This window comes from Peromyscus eremicus, chromosome 22, assembly GCF_949786415.1.
Source record: "Peromyscus eremicus chromosome 22, PerEre_H2_v1, whole genome shotgun sequence".
Classification (NCBI taxonomy): domain Eukaryota; kingdom Metazoa; phylum Chordata; class Mammalia; order Rodentia; family Cricetidae; genus Peromyscus; species Peromyscus eremicus.
The window spans coordinates 18589750-18610813 of NC_081437.1; the positions used below are offsets into that span (position 1 = coordinate 18589750).

The 21064-nt window shown below is 43.9% G+C and overlaps 1 protein-coding gene across 2 annotated transcripts in view; it reads right to left on the minus strand.

The window, feature by feature from the left end:
• Window positions 1-21064, minus strand: part of Ltbp1 (latent transforming growth factor beta binding protein 1) — a 392973-nt gene that overhangs the window by 226910 nt on the left and 144999 nt on the right. For both annotated transcript variants that reach the window (XM_059248705.1, XM_059248704.1), the window contains exon 4: window positions 19215-19384. In XM_059248705.1, coding sequence (XP_059104688.1) covers window positions 19215-19384 — 170 coding nt within the window. The remainder of the gene's footprint in view (window positions 1-19214; window positions 19385-21064) is intronic.

The following is a 21064-nucleotide window of genomic DNA, read 5'->3' on the forward strand; positions in this document are numbered from 1 at the left end:
TTCTTCGTTACAAATAGAAGAAAGAATCCTATTTTTATCCCTGGAATAAACACCAGTATTTCTGAAGGTACAATATATTTTATAGTAGAAAGACTCTTACCCAACACATAGTTTACTCACTCAGCAGGAGCTGGTCCAGTGTTTCAAGAAAGAAAAAAGAAGAAGAGAAAAAAAAAAAAGCAGCCTGCCATAAAACGGAGAACTAGCAAAACACACTAATGACTTTTTGACATTTTCATTCTCTGACCTTTTTTTTTTTTTTTTTGTAAAATAGTTTTCTTTAACCTCATAGACGCTGAACAGAGCCGATGACCCAAACATACTTCTTCAATTTAGGGACAAGGAACACCCAGCAAAGTTCAGGAGGAATTCTGAACTATAGTTCAGGGGCAGACATGATGGCACTTGCTGATCCCCAACCCAGGCCCCACTAACCAGAAGCAGAGACAGGGTGCAGACCTCAGCCCTGGTGCCCCTGGCATCACATCAAGTGGTTCTGGGGTGGTCATTCTGACACTTCCTCCAGAACTCATCTGTCTAGAGTACATCTGGAAGATTCCACCCCAGTCGTAATTCTGAATGCCTCCCACGACCGACCAGTGTGTCCCATCCAAGATGGACAACGGGATATGGATTACGTGACTCAAGAGTTAAAAGAAAAATATCTTCCAGAGAAGGTCTTTATTCGATTCAAACAACAAAGGACAAGAGACAGAGGAGTCCAAGGCACCCATCTTCTCAAGCTGGATAGAGGAAGCAATGGATAACCATGATCTAAAATACTTCAGGGGGAGTTAGGCGTCTACCCAGGGATGGTTTTTGTTTTTTTGTTTTGTTTTTCAGGGCTGGGCAGGTAGTAAGAGGTTCAAGATGTTACTTTTAATACCCTGTCTCCCAGGGAGAAAAAAAAACACTGATGACATTTTTTTCATATGTGAAAAATCTCTACCTCCCTCAATGATCCCAGGCTAGTACCTGAAATACACACTTAAGATGCCACAGCACGGCCTCGGGTACAGAGGAGGCAGGAAGGTGAGTGACAAGATGGCGTCACTGCCGTCAAGAAGGAGAAGAAGAAATCAGGACAATCAGCATTCACCTGCCTTGTGTCTCTATACCCACACCATCTGGCCGGTCCGCAGGGGCTCCCTACAGAAATAGTGCTTGGATATCTGTCGTGTGACTCAGATTTTCTGTCCCTTAATTTTGGAATGGAATTGGGTTTTATTTATCTCCACATTTGTTGTTTTTCAAAAAGCAAGCGAGTGGAGACATTTGCCATTGGTCCATCACTCACCATCCCCATAAATAGCGTCTGTGTGTTTGGATGTGGAGGGAAAGGCTGACTCAATGGACAGACAGCTCCTGGGTTATGCACTTACCAAGCAACAAATTCCAAGACTGACCCACAAGCCCCAGGGAAGGGCTCCTTGCCTCATGGATCTTACTCCATCTCCTGTGCTCACACTGACAATTTGGATTCCATATGAGCTAAATAGTTCTTACAACATATATTTCTGACAAAAAAAAAAAAAAATCAAACTCCTTGCAAGGAAATTAAGACCTTTCCTATGTAGATACAACTGACTCTCATCTTCAGCCACACCCACAAGGACAGCCAGGGAGTTAGCCAGGCCATAATGCCCCAGAATCTTCATGTGTACACTTCCTTCCTACCAAAAAAAGAAGAAAAACCTTTTTCTTTTTCTTTTTTTTTTTTTTGTCTTTTTTAGGGGTTGAGTGGTTTTTTTTTATTTTTGGGGTGTTTTTTGTTTTGTTTTGGTTGGGTTTGGTTTTGGTTTTTTTGTTTTGTTTTTTGCTTTGTTTTGTTCTACCATCTTTAGTCCAGATGAATGGCAGAGGCCCCTCTCCGCTCGATTCTGCTTCCTTCTGTCTGTAGATACCTCTCTACTCTGACACCTTCCTTCAGCCTCCGGCAAAATGAAAAACAAAAAAGAAACAAGTGTGCCTTCCTCTTATCCTTTCCTAGCTATAACTAAGGTCCCACTGGTCAACTGTCTATCTTTGGAGATGAGAAACAGAACAGAGGAGCAGAGGAGAAACATGGTAAGAGAACATGGCGGGGGTGGGGGTGGGGAACTAAGGAAGAGCAGCGAGCACAGTGACAGACTCTGAGGCTCACATGAAGACAGACGTGGGAAGGGCAGACGGGTGGCTCTCACACGGTGACTAACCAGTGCAAGCCACAAAACTCTGAAGGAGCGGAGCATTCTTAAGCTTCTGTTACCTTCATAAAGGGGACCTGGAAATAGCCTGTAACGCCAAAGACAGACAGACGGACAGGATGAGATGAACTAGAACACTTCGCACATTTCAATTATGCATAAAAGAAAAAGTGTCAAAAGGCAGTAGCAGAGGGGCTGGGGGGATGGCTCAGTCAGTCAAGTGCTTGTGCTGGAAGCATGAGGTCCCGAGTTCAAACCCCAGCCTGAAACACGAAGCTAGGTGTGATGGCACACACCTGCAATCACAGTGCTATGAAAGTGGAAACATAGCCTAGCTCACCTTGTGAGCTCCAGACTAGTGAGAGACCCTGTCTTTAACAAAGACAATACTCCATGAACCAACTCCAGAAAGGTTGTCCTCTGATGTCCTCATATGTGCTCTCACACATTCATGCATCCCTGCACACAAATACATAGATGCTCTCTCTATATATGATAAATATATATACATATACATATATATATATATACACATATATATCATACACACACACACACACACACACACACACACACACATTGCGGAGCAGAGCAAAGAAAGCCTGACTGACCCTAAGCCTTCAATAGACATCTAAGTCCCTGGTACTAACAGGCCCACAGCAGATGCCTTGATGTACCCCTGATGGGCTCCAATTCTTTCATTTAAATGACAAAAATCCAGAGGGAACAAAAACAACACTGTAATTTGAATGCACCTTGCTTTAAGAAACGCTAAAGAAGTTGAATATCAACTTTTTTTTTTTTTTTTTTTTTTTTTTTTTGCGCGATTGCAATTGCCAAAACAATTATTGCTAGGTGGCCCAGACTTAAAGGAAAATCTGGGGAAGCAATTGGTTGTATAGAAAATTGGCATTTTCAGGTCTCAGAATTAATTTAGTACTACAGCACTAGGGAGTCCAAGTTTGTAGAATACCACTCATGTCATTTCTTCATTCTGTTTCCACACAAACTTCTCTCTGGTTGACCTTTAAGTGACCCCCAACCATGGCCCCAACTACTCCCTCAAGGGATTACTGCCAAATTTAATAGGTCTCATCCTTAGGAAAACATTCCCTGTTTCAAAACCGTAGTATTATGTCTCTGGTATCATGTGATAAATAAAATTTTAAGAATGATCAGTTGCCAGTGAAAAATAAATTAATGCTGCATAATTACAGATCATGACTTTTCAAGCTGTGAGCTGTTTGCAACTTGCTTTTCTTTTTCCCCTCATCAAGAGAGAGCCTCCTCTCTTGAACGCTGTAGTGACTTTAAAATAGATCAAGAACTGTTCAATGCTTCTCTCTTCAAGAGGTGAAATCTAAATAGAATAAACGGAAGGGATGGTAGATCAGAAAAGCTTGGACAGCACCTGCTAGTAATTCCATATCCAGGTAAGTGACAGAAAGTTCCTACAGCTCACATGATTCACAAATTTTCAAAACGTAATCCAAACTTGACTTGCTATTCCCCTAAAACTAATTTACACAAAGAAGCAAAATAACGTTTTAGAATTACTGAAATTTGGTTTGGGCCATTTTAACTCATATTTGTGGTTCCTATTGAATTTCTCTGAATAACATGGCCATTCTAAATAGTCAAATAATGTACTAATACTCTCAGTCTCATAATGACACTTGAGCTGGCGACAGACCACAGTGGTCTCATCATAGATTATAACGGAGCTGACAAATCCCTATTGCTTGGGCGATATTATTAAGATCCTGGTGCAACACACTACTCACACGTGTGGTGATGGTGGCACACACATAGCTCCTGCACTGCCATTGGCCAACAAGCAACAACATACAGTTCCGAGGCTGATGAGACAGCTCAGTGGGTAACGGGGACTGCAGTCAAGCCTGAGGATGTAAGTTTGATCCCCGGGACCCACATGGTGCAAGAAGAGAACCAACTTCCAAAGTTGTCCTCTGATTGCCCAACACACACCACAGCACATGCACACCCAGACACATGAGCGTGCACACACACACATACACACACACACACACACACACACACACACCCCAATACATAAAGGCAAGTTTAAAAGCAAACAACTATATAGAGTATATATACTTGACAGTGATAATAAGCTACAATGTCAGTAGTTTGTGTTTATTATCCTATAGATTCTGTTATTTTTAGGATGTATTATTATAAAACTAAGTTTCCTGAAACCAGCATGCTGTCTGTGTCTCACCAGGAGCAGCCTCATACATCTCGTTTTGACTGGATGTTTTGTTTGCACTAAGAGAGCATGTTGAAGTCTACAGATTAGGAGGAAATCTTTGCCAGCTATTCTTGAGACAAGGTGGTAATAGCCAGCATTTGTAAAAATAATAATAGTAATAATAATAATATTATAATAATAATAAAACTTGACAATCAATAACAAATGAGCTACCAAAATAGACCATCCTCAAAAGATGAAACACAAATAACCAACAGGCATGCTGAAAAGGTGTTCAACACCCCTAACCATCATGAAAATTCAATTACGACTACCTTGAGATACCCACACCCTCCCAGTCAGAATGACTGTCATCAAGAAATCAGACAGCAAATGCTGGCAAGAATGTGGGACAGAGGAATGCTGTTCACTGCCACTGTGAGTGCAAACTAATACAGCCATTATGAAAATCAGTAAGGGGGAGGTTCTCAAAAAGTTAAAAATAGAATTACCATTTATACCAAGCCATACCATTCCTGGGCCTACCCAAACAACTCCATATCCTATCACAAGGGTATTTGCACATCCACGTTCATTACTGCTCTATTCACAATAGCAAGGAATTTGGAACCAGCCTAGATGCCCATCGACAGATGAATGGATAGTGAAAATGTGGTACCCAAATACCGCGGAATTTTATTCAGCCAGAAAAAAAATAAGAAAATTTCAGAAAAATGAGCAGATCTGGAAATCATTATATGGAGTGGAGTAACCCAAACACAGAAAGACAAAAATCACATTTTTTTTCTCATATACAGATCTGAGTGTATAATGTATACATCTCTATATAAAAATGGCTACAGCGTGGATTAAAGCCTAAAAAACTAGAAAGGAGAGCAAGAGAGGGTAAAAGAGGTGTTGAAGAAAGGGAAGGATAGGCCGGGCGGTGGTGGTGCATGCCTTTAATCCCAGTACTCGGGAGGCAGAGCCAGGCGGATCTCTGTGAGTTTGAGGCCAGCCTGGTCTACAGAGTGAGATCCAGGACAGGCACCAAAACTACACAGAGAAACCCTGTCTCAAAAAAAAAGGGGGGGTTGGGGTGGGGTGGGGATGGATAGCAATAGGACACATGTATCATGAAGGTGGACAGGAAGGCTGGGAAAGATGTGGGTTATTAGGGTCAAGAGAGTGGGAAAGATAGGGGCAGGAATCCAACAAAACATATTCCATTTGAAAATGGCACAATGATATCTCATATGTTCTATGCCGATTTAAACATGAAATTAAATTATAAATAGAAAGTGATCATGACAAGTGAAAAGCATACGCCACCAAGGTTTAGGTAAGTCAGTGTGCTCCGTGCTGAGCACCCAATGAGGAGCTGACCCAGCGATGTGTCTCTCAGAATGTATGCCGTCATTAAGCAATCCAGACATCGGGCACTGAATAAGTGCATACAGGGAGCTTAGTACAGTGGCTAACACAAGAGGAGGTGCCAACCAGATGAGGGAAGAGTCTGTCATGTTTCTAGCTAGTCAATCTTTACAGACCAAGAAATACAACTTATCGTAACTGCTGTAGGGTTTCTTTTTCCAGATAGACTCAGGTGTGGCTTGGAAACTGGGACCTCTGACAAGAAACATGAATCACTTTCTCCACTAAATGTCTTTGAAATAATCCTTGAGACAGAGTTAACTGCTTTTGCTGTATTTCTATGTACGAGACATGGCAAGGCATGCCTGATGGGTATTTACACAAATACCACACTGTGGTTGCCAGAAAGCCCAGACCAATAAAGATGAATGAATAGGAGGCATGATGGGGTTGCAGGAAGACTTCCTGAAAAGGTTCCCCAAGCCACACTCACTGGACCAATGACAATTGGACACTCTCCATCCTATGTGAGCAAGAATCCCTGAGCCCTGGCTGAGAACATTTCTGTTAGAAATCCATATGGGACTATCCATTGGCTCCTATGGCCACACAGACATCCCTAGTTAAAATCAGTGGGTCATAAAACAAAACCAAAAGACACCAGCGTGGGAAGGGGACCTCTCGGGAGCAGGGAGAGTTGAGGGGAGTGAGATGGAGGTAAGAGAGGAGCTGGGGTGTGAGAGCAAACACAATGCACTGTATACAAAGACGATATTGTCCAAGAAAAAAATTTAATCATTAATAATCCAAATGGGCACTCAAACTCATAAATCAAGACCCGCAGATCTCAGGCCAAGGGTCTCGGGGAATTTTGAAACTCACCCATCCTTCCCCTTTTCCTATCTATCTGCCCAGCCATCCCAAGCCTTCTTAAAAGGGAGGGGTGTGGACAGGCGTAAGAGCTAGGAAAGCAATGAAGCAGAGAAGCAGGGCAGCTGGGTTCTCCCTCATGAGAAGGCAATCGTTTTGGTGCACTGAGTGGTCAGGACATGCAGCTGTCGGAGACTAGGGTAGAAACAGAATCTACATCAGCTGGGGTCTTTCCGTCTACAATGAAGAGTACATGTTATCTGAGAGAGGGTGTTAAGATAAAACTGCATAGAGCAATGAGGATGACGGACCATCTCAAGAGAACCCAGGAACACCCAGCCCCACAAGCCAGATCTCACAAACACCGAGACTTAGCTCCAGGGAGCGTCTCTTACTGAAAAGTGGGAAACACAATTTAAGGCACCCATCGCATGCTGCTCCATCCCCAGGCCTTTGCAAAAACTTGGAACTTTGTTCTTGCGCCCAATAGTCATATGGCAGAAAATTTCCCTCTGGCTCCTCCAGCTTGCTTTAGTTAGTCCAACTGCCATTCCAATACTCCCCAGTACAAATGCCTTAAGAAGCCTTCTGTTGAATCTGGTTTAGCCAACATCACCCTTGCCTGGGAGGGCTCTGACAGACAGCTGGCCAGCCCCACACTGGTTTCCCTTGGGTCAAGTGTCTACATGTTTTCCAGTCCACTGTGCCCAGAAGGTGGGGGTCACCTATAATGATGTTTTTCTACCTACAAGCAACATGTCTAACTACAACCAGATTGTGTGGCTTAACTGAGGTTAGCAACTGATTTATCTAGAGTGTTCTCAACAGTCCTTCTACCCCACGGGCATGGTGATCTCAAAAGACAGACAGACAGACAGACAGACAGACAGATAGATACAGAGAGACACAGAGACAGCAGATTCCAAGGAGGTCAGCAGACAAGATACTTGCCTTTTCCAGGCTCCAGGAAGGAGGGAGGGAATATGTGAGGTCTCTTAAAGCCACCAGAAGACCCACACTCAGCCTACCCACTTCACTGGCCAAGCCCTAGTCAAGGTACAGGAAAGGTCACTCGGCCCACAAGAAGTGGCAAGAGAGAAGAAAAAAGAAAGAATTATACATAAAAACTATCATCTACCATTATTATTTTTCTGGGATAAATAAAATGTAAGGAGGGAAGTGAAGTAGGTCAGAGAATCATTCTTCACAAAAATACGCTCACCACCTTCCCTCTCTACCAAAACAAACCAGTGCCCACTTAAACACTTCTTTTTCATGAAATATGTAGTGACTAAGGGGGTGGGGAGATCAACCTTTAGGCCAGTCACTTCTCAAACTGAATCACAAGGAATAATATTTTTAAGTGATGAAGAAAGGGGGAAAAAAATGAAAATATTTTGTTTGGGAGGAGGGTTAATCTCTTAAAGTAAAGTGGGCCCCCGCGCAGGCTACTCCTTGGAATGCAAGCTCCGAGTGTGGGAGGGAGCGCTCTGGTTAGTGCTGGATCCCCATCCAGCTGCCGCAATCCTTGGATGCACCTGTAGCCATTAGCTTGGTCATTAAATAGCAGCCCAGCTGTTGGGTTAGTGTGTTTCTACCCTCATTAGGGGAGAGCACTCAATCCCACACAAGACGCCTGGAGGCTAGTGCGGAACCCCCACCAGACTCCCGGACCTGCTCCATAGATCCTGTTCTCCTCTCACCAAAGCTTTCCAAATTCGTTTATAGGCCACAAACTTTTTAAAAAAAAAAAAAAACATAATTATGATGTTTTTCACAAAAGCAACCCTACTTAGAATGTTTTCATTGAAGCCAAAAAATAAGAACCAGGGCTGGGGGGAGGTGGCTCCATGGGTAAAAGGGTTTGCCATGCAAGCATGGACCCGAGTTTGAATCCCTAGAGTCCACAAACAAGCTAGATGCGTACCTCGGGCATCTGTAATCCCAGAGCTTCCAGAGAAGCTTGCAGCAGGAAAACAAAGTGGCAAGCAGGGACTGACACCCACAGGTGGACAGACATGTGAACACCTGCATCCACACGCATAATGCACATGCGCACACACGTGCAAGTACACATACACACACAAGGAGAACCCTGAAAAAGCAAACTTGCAAAATGCAGTTAAGCTACAAGGAATTTTTAATAGCAGGGTACTGCTTGTATGTAGGACAACCTAAGAAGCTAAAGATTATTTCAAAATTACAGACACATTTACTTGATACACACCCATGTCACAGACAGTCACACACACACACACACACACACACACACACACACACACACACACACTCTGTAGTATAGAATTCCTCTATCACAGGAATTAACTGAATATAACCAGGTAGCAATTATCTATTAGGAAAGAAAACAAACAGGACAGGACTAAAATCACAAAAAAAAATCATAATCCTAATGCAATTTTATTTTAGAGATGTGATATAACCGGGTATGGTGGCATGGGTCTGTGATCTCAGCATAGGGGAGGCAGACATAGGAGGATCCTGAGTTTGAGGGTAGCCTGGGCTACACAACAAAAAAACGTGTTTAAAAAGCCAAAGGCTACAGATGCCACTCCATGGTAGAGCACTTGCCTAGATTGTGAAAGGCACTGAATTCAACCCCGAGCACTGATCCCCTCTGAAAAAGAACTCGATGTAAAACTCTGCAAGATGCTGGGGGAGACGGTTCACTCAGTAAAGCCACGTAAGCACGAAGACCTGTGTCCCACGCTCCGGGACTCACCTCAGAGCTGGGCACAGAGGCACGCACCTGTAAGTCCAGCACTGAGGAAGGCAGAGATACGCAGTGTCCTGGAGCTCTCTGGCCAGCCAGCCTAGCTGAAACGCTGAACTCCAGGTTCAGTGAGAGAAGAAGCACTGCAGAAGACACCTAGCATCCATCGCTGACCTCCAAGCGCATGCGCATGCGTACTCACATGCGCATGCGCACCCACAAGACCATGCAAAACACAAGTGAGCAGAGCTGATCCTTGTCTCAAGGTGGGGACCTCTTCACGGCCAGGCAGTCGCTTTCAACCTTAGGGGGTCCTTCCACAAGGAAAAGCCCCTGAGAAGACAAACATGACACTTGATTCCCTTGGGAAGTGTCTCTTGAGCTACATCACGAGAGTCTTATTTGTTCTGAAACAAAACCGACTTCAGTTCTAACCGTGGCTGCTGCTGCTTTTCCCTTTCAGAATGTAAGTTAACTAGAGTCTTTGGATTCTGGCAAAGAAATCCAAAGCCAGAAGAGTCACCATCTCTTCCCTGTTTTTTGTTTGTTTGTTTGTTTGTTTGTTTGTTTGTTTGTTTTAATACAGGTTTTCTCTTCTCCAAATGATGCTGTTCTGTTTTCCCATGGCAAACTATAAATTCATTTGTGTTTCCCCCCCCCCAGGGGGGAATTAAAAAAATTACAGTTTGACTCTAGAATATTCTGGAGCCATACTGAATGTTGATTTTTTTTCAGTACCTTAAAATCAGCCTCGACGTCCAGAAATATCTTTGAATGTGAGTATTATTATGAAAGTTTGGGCCTTTGGAACGAAAAATTGTCTCTGGCACTGAAGACTGACCGTGGAGGAATTTAAACTACATAATCCTTCTCTCTGGAAGGCTTTGCTCCGTCACTGTTTATATGTTGCTGGATAAGCTTCTTGGAAGTGTCGACAATCAATCCATGTCTACCGGTTCCCAGCTATCTCTTAACGACGTGTAGCTGATCAAGAGACAGAGAACATTCCTGCTCACATACCTTCCTGGACAGAGATGGGATCAAACAACTCTTGTATGAGTCTTACACACCCTCTACCTCACCACCAAGTGCAAGATGGTTCAAACAACTAGAGAGCAACACCCTATCCTTCTGTGAAACCTGGCTTCCTGAGATTACATTGACGGAACCCTGTTCACTCACAAGAGTGTCAGTCGATACACAAAATAATATTTTAGTGCCTATGCTGCCAAAGCAAAGCTTTTGCCAGACATCATCAAGGGGAAGGTAAGTTTTCTGTACCCACTTTTAGCTCTAACACCCACATTGCATTACAGTTTGGAATTACAAAACTGTGTACAGGTGACCAAGCGGCTTTGGGAACCTGATTTTGCAAGGGAAAAAGCATGAAGCTTTACCATTAATCCTTCTGTAAAGTAGTCTGTTCTCATACGTTAGTCCTCTGGATGCTTATTCATTCACGGCTGTGTGTGTGGGGGGGTGTTTTTTGTTTTTTGTTTTTATCAGCTTCTCAGACAGCTGGCAGGTCCAAATTCCACTGGCATTTATTGTCCAGTGAATCAATGTGGAGCCAACACACAAAGGTGTATCTGTCTGCACATCCATTGATGGTAGTCTCCGTTTAGGGGAGGCTTCAGCTACATCCTTGGACATCTCTCCATCCAGATTCACACTTGGTTCATCTGGAAAGATATCCTAAGAGGCCCCTCAGCATATCTGTCAGTAGCCATCCATCTCCGTGCAGTGTGGTTTCCAGGATGCTAGGTCTCTTCTGCTGCTGCTTTTCTTTCCCTGTCTCTTCCAAATTAAGGGCATGATGTTTCTCAGGGGCAAACTCCTCCTCACTAGCATTTCCAACATGCTAATGGACTCTTTGTTACAATCCATCCTGTATACAAGAACTGGATATTCTTCTATACGAGAAGTTCTATACAAGAACAACAATTCTTCTCATCCACATCAATCATCCCAACTTCTTCCTTTACCTACTTACCACCCCTGAGCTTCTTCTCTCTTCTGGAAAAGGCCAGTCAGTAAGATAAGCTTGATGCTTCCATGCTCTGAGGCACCTTCTTTCCCATCACAGATGCTCTCTGCTACACAGTGGACACCCGCTTCATGAGCATTCCCTAACCATAAGCATCCGATCCTATACTCAGTACCCTTGCCCACCTCCTTGGCTGGCATCCTTAGGCTTGTCTAGGATAAAAGCTGTCTCTCCCCCACTGTTCAGAATTGGGCTGTCTCCTCTAATGGTCTGTAAAACCATTCCTCTGCCTCCATCTATCTATCTATTTATTTATCTATTTATCTATCTATCTATCTCAATCTGAGTGTGTGTGTGTATGTCCTCTCTCTCTCTCTCTCTCTCTCTCTCTCTCTCTCTCTCCCTTCCCCAAATAGATAGCCAGGAAGACCCAGACATCACTGATTGTCTCTTTGTTGTACCAATCAATCTACAACCATGGGAAGACCTCACTCCAGATACATTGACTTCTGTCTTCCAGAGGATGAGCCATCACTGTTTGTCACCACACGCTGACATGCTTTCATGTTCTGTCATGTTTTCTGACATGTCTGAACCCAACTCTGAAGGCTAGTACAGCCAGACACACACATTCAGTCCCCATGCCTCTAAAAGTGTAAAGATGTCTCATGTGCCCACAAAGTCCATCCTCCTCAAGTGCTGGACTACGCAGTGTGGTCAGACCACAGTGGAAATGCAGGAGCTTGGACAACAAAACCATGCTGTGAGAACATGCTGCACTTCTCTCCGGCCAGGCTCAGGCGACCCATTAGGGAAGGGGAGAGGATTTCAGTCAGCCAACCTCTAGCTGTCGGGTGGGAGCTGAACTGTCTGTTGCAAAGACTGACTGGGAAAGGTCAACACAGACCACAGAATCCAGGGAAAGACAACTCCTGAGGTACCAGGTTTTCTTCTGCCAAAAGTTGCCTAATGGACTATGTTCATGTTGTGTCAGCCTCAGGCTGCCTGTTTAAACAGCATCAGATTTAACATTTTTTAAAGTGGGCTCTTTTTTTCACGTTTAACAATACTGTGCGTTTGTGGTACCCATATTTCTCTCTTTTTCCTTCCCACTCCCCATCTCAGTACATCAGAATATAAATCCTCAGTCCTCTTAAGAGTCTGAGTTATCTGTGTTTATAGACCTTTGGGAAGTTAATCTATAAAACATGACATATGCCTCTTCTGGAATTTAAGACGTCTGCTTCCTTGAATATATCAAAATAAACTTTTAGAGGATGATACTGACACATAAGCAGCCCACTTAAAAGTTGAGCCCTTACCGTGGGAAAACAACTGGAATGGGCAAGGAGAGCTCCAACGCCAGGGCTAGGGAGATGGCTCAGTTGGTACGGCGCTCGACACACAAGCATGAAGACCTCAGTTCAGGTCCTCTGAGCCCGTGTAAAAGCCAAGAAGGGCAGCACAGGTCTGCAGCCACAGCACCGCATCAAGGGATGGTGGACAAAGACAGGAAGACCCCTGAATCCCACCAGCCAGCCAAGCTATTCAGTTAGCTAGCCCCAGTTTTAAAAAGTAAGGTAGAGGGAAATAAATAAAGGAGAACATCTGACATCAACCTTTGGCCTCCACATGTGTGTGCTTGCTCATGTATGTGCACTAAGATGTGCACAAATGCACGCTTATACACACACACACACACGGAACACAGAGAGAGATGCAACTTCAAATTCAAATTTCTGCTCCTTCCCTATTAAGAGACCTACTATAAAAAGTAACTGAAGGGAGTAATTGCCTCCTCTTTCTTCGTTCCAGCATCGCCTTCTCAGACTGGTAACCAGGGGTCCAAGGACCATTTCAGCAAGGCTTGTGTTCCTGCTATCCTAGGCAAGTATCTCAACCATCAACCCTAGTAAGTCCTGTAGTGCCCTCTATCACTCGCTGTAAAACCATCCTTGGTAAAACCATCCTAGTGTGCACTGTAATAGAAACATTAGTTTCAGGTCCCAAGCTTCCCACAGTATACTGACTACAGCAACAGTATATCTGATGTGAACACTCACTACCCTCAAGGTTTTTTTTCTAGTCTGCATTATCAAACAACTGAGTCACACGCTCCTGGGTACATGCTATTCTAATCATCTCAGTGGGTCCCCCTTGATAACATCACCCTTTGAGTGTTCTACCATTTCAAGGTTCCCCTCTCTGAGTTAAAAATACTACTCAACCAAGGATAGTGGGGGTTGGTTTCCATACTGCATTCTTCTGAGCACATCACCAAGGAAGGTGCTGGAAAAAGAGCCCCCTCATTCTCACCTTCCTGAAGACTGGAGAGCCGTGGAGTTCTCTCTGTGCCTTGGAACTGGTGAGGTTTTAGAACCACCTCCTTGGCAGTTGTCCTTGTAAATAATTTTTACTTTTAAAGGAGACACAATTCAGACACCATTGAGTGTGCCCTTTTTAAATGTAGAATTCTGTGCTTCTTAGTATATTCAGGAGACTGTGCAATCATCATGCCCTCATAACTCCGGATCACTTTCCATCACCCAAAAAGAAACCCCTGACCTATACGTAGGCACTCCCCCTAGCCCTGGCAATCACTAATCTGCTTTCTGTCTTTATGGACTTGCCTACTACGGATGTCTCATCTACATGGAATCATACAGTATGTGGTCTGGATTCTTCTGTGTCTGGATTCCTTCACTCCAAGTAAGTTTAGAGTTCTCGCAAGTATCTGTACTTCGTTCCTTTTTAATGGCTCAATTAATTCTATGGAATTACCTCCCTTTGTTTGGTCATTCATCATTCAATGAACAGTCAGTTCATTGTCCCTCATTAGACACTGGACTGTCATGAGCAATTACATACAAATCTCTGTGTGACTGTGTTTTTTTTTAATTCTACTCAGAGTTAAAATTGCTAGATATATATTCACTCTGTAACATTTCTGAGAAATCCAGGGGGTATCCACATACAGTCCAGCCCTGTGACCATGCCATTGTTTTAGCCAATTCTAGAAGGTTTTCTGTAAAGATCTAGGGGCTGACATTCACTGTTTTCCAAGACCTGCAACCTGACATTCTTAACATTGAAAGAAAATAAACTTACTCTATAGTACAGCAGTTCTCAATCTGTGGGTTGTGACCCCCTTGGGGTCAAATGACCCTTTCACAGGGGTCAAATATCAGATATCCTGCATACGTGATATTTTTCCTCTTTTTTATTATTAAGAAATTTTCTATTCATTTTACATACCAACCACAGATCCCCCCTCCTCCTCCTACTCCCCCAGCCTTCCTTCAACCCTCCCCCCCATATGTGATATTTATATTATGATTCACACCAGTAGCAAAATTACAGTTATGAAGTAAAGGCAAAAAAAAAAAATTTATGGTTGAGGGTCACCACAGCATGAGGAACTGTATTAAAGGGTCGCAGTATTAGGAAGGTTGAGAAGCACTGTTTTTCTACTGCCTCCAACCTTGATAGAGATGTATCTGAGAATTGACATGGTATGGAGAGTGGGTTGGTAGGAGCATTGATAATGCATGGCAGTTACAAGTGGAGTTTCTTGGGAAGCTTTTGGTGTAACTGTCCTGTTCCCAGTTAGCAGTTGATCAGATCCAAAATCTAAGAGTGTTTAGTAGATGAAGAAACTGAGCTTCAGACTGGGGGTGGAGGGTGGAGGGGGGGTGCTCAGTGGGTCAGGTGCTTACCTCCTAAGCATGAGGACCTGAGTTTGGATTGCCAGCATCTACATCAAAGTTGGGCACAGTGGGGTACAACTGTAACCCCAGCACTGGGAGGTGGAGAGAGGCACATCCCAGAGGCTAGATGACCAGCCAGCCTCGCTGAACCTATGAACTCCAGCTTCGGCGAGACACTGACCCTATTTCAAAATATAAGGTAGAGAACAATAGGGAAAAACACCCAATGTAATGTGTGACCCCCTACGTGTACATACATATGTGAGTGAGCCATCACACATATATGCATATACATACAAAACACCACACACACACACACACACACACACACACACACACACACACACACACGGCATGGGGGGTGGAGAATCTCTAGACCAGTGCTGGCAAACAATAGCCCATTAGCCTCCAACAATTTACCCAGTATTCTACACTCTGTGACATTTTCTTAAAGGTCTCATTTTAAATAGGTACCAAAATATTTATCTAACAACCTCAATTTTTTTTTCTTGGACACTAAACCTAAAATATTTACTGAGCTTAAGCACAAATGTGTCAGCCTGTACTTTAGGTGACAACTCACGCAAATTCAATTCTGAGCCAATGCATATGGTCGAGATCCAACTTATCACTCAAGGTACCTTTTATTGGTTGCCACAGAATAACCACTGTAGGGCGTTACATTGCCCAGTGACTGGGAAGGCTGATAAACATATTGAATCAAAAACTGAGAAGTGTTGTCTATACAGCAGACAAAGATGGTGAGCTATGCCACTGAAATTCTGGGAAACCCCAGCAGAACACTGCTTCCTCCCCAGAGATCACCTCGCCAGCAGCTTACTGGTTGGCCTCCCATCCGGTCTGTTTCAGCTGAAGAGTGCTACACTTGATGCAGTCATAGTTAGTTGGCTGTACTGAGTCCACTAGACTAACCATTACCATCTCTATCTACCTCCTTATTCTGACCAGTGTATTTGACCAAGTATCTGTCCTCTGGGCCTCACAGTACTGCTGTCTCTCCCTCAGATGAGCTTACCAAGCTACAGAAAACAGGACTCTACACTCTCTATTAATGCTGTTTGCAAGATACCAATTTTGACCCAATCAACTGTAACGAATTACAATAGCTCACTTCCTTTTCCAGCCATATCTATATACCTTGGTGTGTGTGTGTGTGTGTGTGTGTGTGTGTGTGTGTGTGTGTGTGTACCTAGCTGTATCTGTCAATCTGCTAACCTATCTATGTGTCTATGTATGTATCTGTCTATTTTAATCAATGTCTTAGGTTTCCGTATAGATTTTTCAAACAAGTGATGCGGCTCCCCACACCTTCCCTCCCTTGGGTCCTTCCTTGCCTAGCAATCTGCCTTCTGCTTCTATGATGCACGTTTTCTAGTGCCTTCCTCACCCACCACAACCCCTCTTTTCAATGGAGAAGGCAACATGAGCTTTTACCAACCTAAATGTGTCCATCAATCCTAGTGGCGTCCCCCAAAGTCATGGCAGTACTCTTGGGAAGGCACATGCCAATCCTGCTAGTTCATCCCAAGGCACAGCATGTCCTAGTGACCTCATCTCTCCTGTCCCTCTCAAGCCAGAATCGCCTGCTTCTCTCTCACCCTCCAGCCCACAGCACGCCCTGGAGTTAATCTGTTTGGATTTGAAGTCTTCTATGAAGAGGAGGATGAGGGTATTGAAGGCTCCGACTTTTCCTGGATGTCCCCTGCTCCCTTCCCATCCTTTCAGTCCCACACTAGGTTCTCACTCTCCTCTGACCTGACACAGAGTGGGGATGTGAGGACACAGATACTTTCAGGTCCAGAGTAGGGGTATGAGGAGACACTTTCAGGTCCAGAGTGAGGGTGTGAGGACACAGATACTTTCAGGTCCAGAGTGGGGGTGTGAGGAGACAGACACTTTCAGGTCCAGAATAGGGGTGTGAGGAGACAGATACTTTCAGATCCAGAGTGGGAGTGTAAGGAAACAGACACTTTGAGGTCCCGCCCCCTACTGTTCCTTTCCCCACGTCAGTCTTCTTTCTATCCTTTTCACTCGGTGTTCCTATTTCAGTATCCTTCATGGCCCTGCAAAATGGCTTGTTTTCATAGCTTTCCAGCTCGACCTCCAGTCTCAATATAGTGCTACCAGCAGTAAAAATAGCCACATTTCCCTTCCTGACTTGCAGATGTGACTAATGTTTCAGTCCTTCCTAAGCCTTTTTTTTTTTTTTTGATCCAGTTCTGTCTTTCGGAGGGTTTGAGAAGAGTGCACATTATTGAGGGCATGAGCTTCTACTTCACTATAGCCTTCACTAGCTCCCTAGTACACAGAAAATACTTCATTTCCCAGAAGACAGCTCGGCAAGGTCTTAGAGTTTTTAAACTCTCACAGAGACAGAGATAGTAGGTAGACAGGGTGTGTGTGTGTGTGTGTGTGTGTGTGTGTGTGTGTGTGTGTAGAGAGAGAGAGAGAGAGAGAGAAATACATCTGAATAACAAGTCAACAGTAACCAACCAAGAACATCATATCTCATTTTCTTTCCAGTGACCATCAAGCCCTCTTTTCCCGACTTTTCCATCTAGCTGAGAATTTCCTTTCTCTATCAATATGATCATAAGTTTTCAAAAACTCCCTTCTTATCACTTCTAAACTTTAGAGAGCTTTCAAAGGGTGTTTATCTATATGAGATCCCAAGACATAATAAGTATCTCCTTTTGTTCACTTTTAAAATCAGAAATAGAAAGACACTGCATGCTTGTAGGGGAGATTTCCAAAGAAGGAACACCCCCCTGAAGAACTCAAAGGGTGTTAAGGGACATGGTGGTTACAGCGGTTCTTTTGTGACTAACAAGAAACTGTCTTGCCTGACAAGGAGATGATTCTAGTGGTTTCTATACCCTTCCCTAAGGTCCTGATTTACTTTTCTCATCCTCCCAATAAGCCACATCAAATTACCACTCTGGAGCCCAGCTACCAGCCCCGGAAGAGAACTTTCTCAAAAGATGAATTGTAAACAAACAAATCTGCCATTGAATTTTCTATTGTAAAAAAGTAAGTGTTGGGGCTGGTAAGATGGCTCAGCATCTAGAGGGCCTAAGTTCAATTCCCAGCAACCACATGGTGGCTCACAACCGTCTATAATGGGATCTGATGCCCTCTTCTGGCATGCAGGTGTACATGAAGATGGAGTCGTCAGGTAAAAAATATATAAATTTTTTTAAAAAGTGTCAATCACCAGAGGGTCATAATAGACAGTGGGAGGTGGGGGCAGCCCTAGAGCATCAAATCCACAGCAGATTCCAACTTCTAAAGCGTCAAACAGTAGCAAAACTCTCCCTGGGCTATTTGCACTATTCCTGCTAGTAACACAGAGTCCTTCTCCACCTCACACCTGGCACACTCTCTGGTCAGTTACGGTGAAGGCAATCAGTCAACATGGACTAAAGCAGGAAGCTGCTGGCATGAGAGAGTGAAGTCTAGCTCTCGCCTCTGAATGGTCTGAGTCTCGCTCCAGCGCATTCTCCGCAGAGGCTGCCAGCAGACACTCTGTAGTACCTAAACCACAAATCATCACATTCCCTACCCTTCCAGCCAGCGTCTGTGTCCTTGAGCTCCGCACAGGGAGATACCAACCAAGCTGGCCCCAGATACAATAGTCCTTTACAAATCCCGGCAAGTCTTCCCCGGCCATCTGCGAGGTAGACTGAAGACTAGGTGGACCTTTCAGCATAAAAATAGCTACCATGGGTGAACCTCAGAGAGTCGTGCAAGACAAATCGGCCGTTCACAGGGGATGGATCTTGGCCGCTTCACTAAAGAAAACATTTTATCAATACAAACATGTCAGACATGCAGCTGTACCTAAAATTAGAGGGAACACGTCTCCTAAAAGAAGAAATCCTGCAGAAACAGAATCTCAGGCAAGTCACTCCAGATTTATTTCCAAGGTCCCAGAAAAATGTCTTTCCTCTGAATAAGGAAACCATGCTAAAAAATCTGCTGTCTGGTTGTTTTAGGAACTGAAGTAGGTGTTTTAATGACTCTTGAATTTTATCTACTGTGACACATTACAGCCATCTAAACCAAAGAAAATGTTTCCAAACTCTGAGTCTCTAACAGGAAAATGGCTGGCTGAGCAGATACTCACCCTGAAAGGGTGCGGTGCCTTGATCCTGCCCGTATCTTAAAGAGAAAGCCCCTTCTGTGGACTGTTCTCCAGAGACCACCTTCGAGGCTGGGAAATACTTGGGCTTGAGCATGTACTCCTGGGTCTGGCCGTGGTGAATCATCACATTCTGGGAAGACAAGGGTGCCACTCTGGGAAGAAACAAAGAGAGGGTAAGAAAATAAGCATGGGATTTTAAAAGCCAACTAAGGAGAGAACAAGAATTAAACATTGGAAGGAACACCCCTGTCTCACAAGGCTTATCCGGGCTGCCATTCGTGGCACATAAGGACGGTGGCACCATCCAGTGCGAAAAGGACTCATCTGTTTAGTCAAAATGCGTAGTGAAGAATGGGTGATTGCAGGTGGGTTTTTATCAAGACTTCAGACTTTGGGCTTCATGCAAAACGTGGGGCATCCATTTCTCAGAAAAGGGCAAAGACGTCAACGTGAGTAGGTACACGTAAAAATAAATAGGTATACATACAAATAAATAAGAAGAACTCAACAAACCCAGGAGGACAGTGCAAGAAACCATCTGTAAGTCATGGGAGCCACTGTGGGACAGTGGGGACTTTCCATATTGCCTAATTCTAGTGGGTTAGCTCATCTGGCTCTTGGAGCCTCAGTTTCCCATTCTGTAGCAGAGAAGCTCTACCACACAAGGCCAAGAGAAAAGATTTCTGTGTACAAAAATCTGAACACACTAAAGCAGAAAAAAAAGAATAAAATCAGCTGGGCATGGTGGTCATACATTAATACCAGCATTGGGAAGCAGAGATGGAGGCATCTGGAGTTTAAGGGAAACCTGGGCTATATGGTGAGACGCTAATTCAATATACATACATACATACATACATACATACATACATACATACATACATATATACAGGCATGATTCCTTCTGAAATATCTATATATATATATTATTAAAATTCCTCAGGTAAATATTTAATTTTATGCTGCATCTCATGATTATATAAATATAGCTATATAAATTATATAAGATAACTCAGGTTAAGTGTTTTATAACTACCAGATCCTACAAATAACAAGAATAATGAATCATGCACAAAGACCAATAACAAAAAATAGAAAAAAAAGATACTGACTCGTTTTATTTGTATTTATTTATATTTCTTTAGCGTGCAATGTATGTTTGTTTCCGTGTGTGTGTGTGTGTGTGTGTGTGTGTGTGTGTGTGTGTGTGTGCGCACACCAAAGGTAGGCAGCCAGTGTCTTCTTCAATCTATCTCCACCTAACTGAACCTGGACCTCACCAGTTTAGCTAGGCTGGCTAGTCGACACCCAGGATCCTCCTGTCTCTACCTTCCAAGTGCTGAGATTACTGGCCTGGGCTGCCACATTGGGCTCTGTACATCACTGCTGAGGATCAGACACGAGTCCTTACACTCACAAGGCAAGAACTCTCCTGCTTGAACCATCTCCCCATCACCTACACTCATTTTCGAGCATTATTCAACCGCTGCACACTACCACTAACAGCAAACCGCCTTTGAAGGGGTACCTGCTCGCCAGTGTGGTCTGACTCCAAAGATGGGTCCCTAAAGGGACTTACCCAAACAGTAGGAGAAATAACATTCAGCACAAAAGACAAATCGTCATGTCACCAAAGCTCCACCATTAGGGTCTTCATCAAAAACAGTCAAAGAATCTCACATATGTTCACTCAACTTCATTCTGGTTGGGGCTAAGGAAGGAGTCGCGGAGTAGAACAAGAGCATTCCTGAGAGATTATGGACCAGAAGTGGCTGAAGTCAGGGTGCTGGCACCTTGTCACTCACCCCTTCCAACCCTGTGGTCTTGAAACG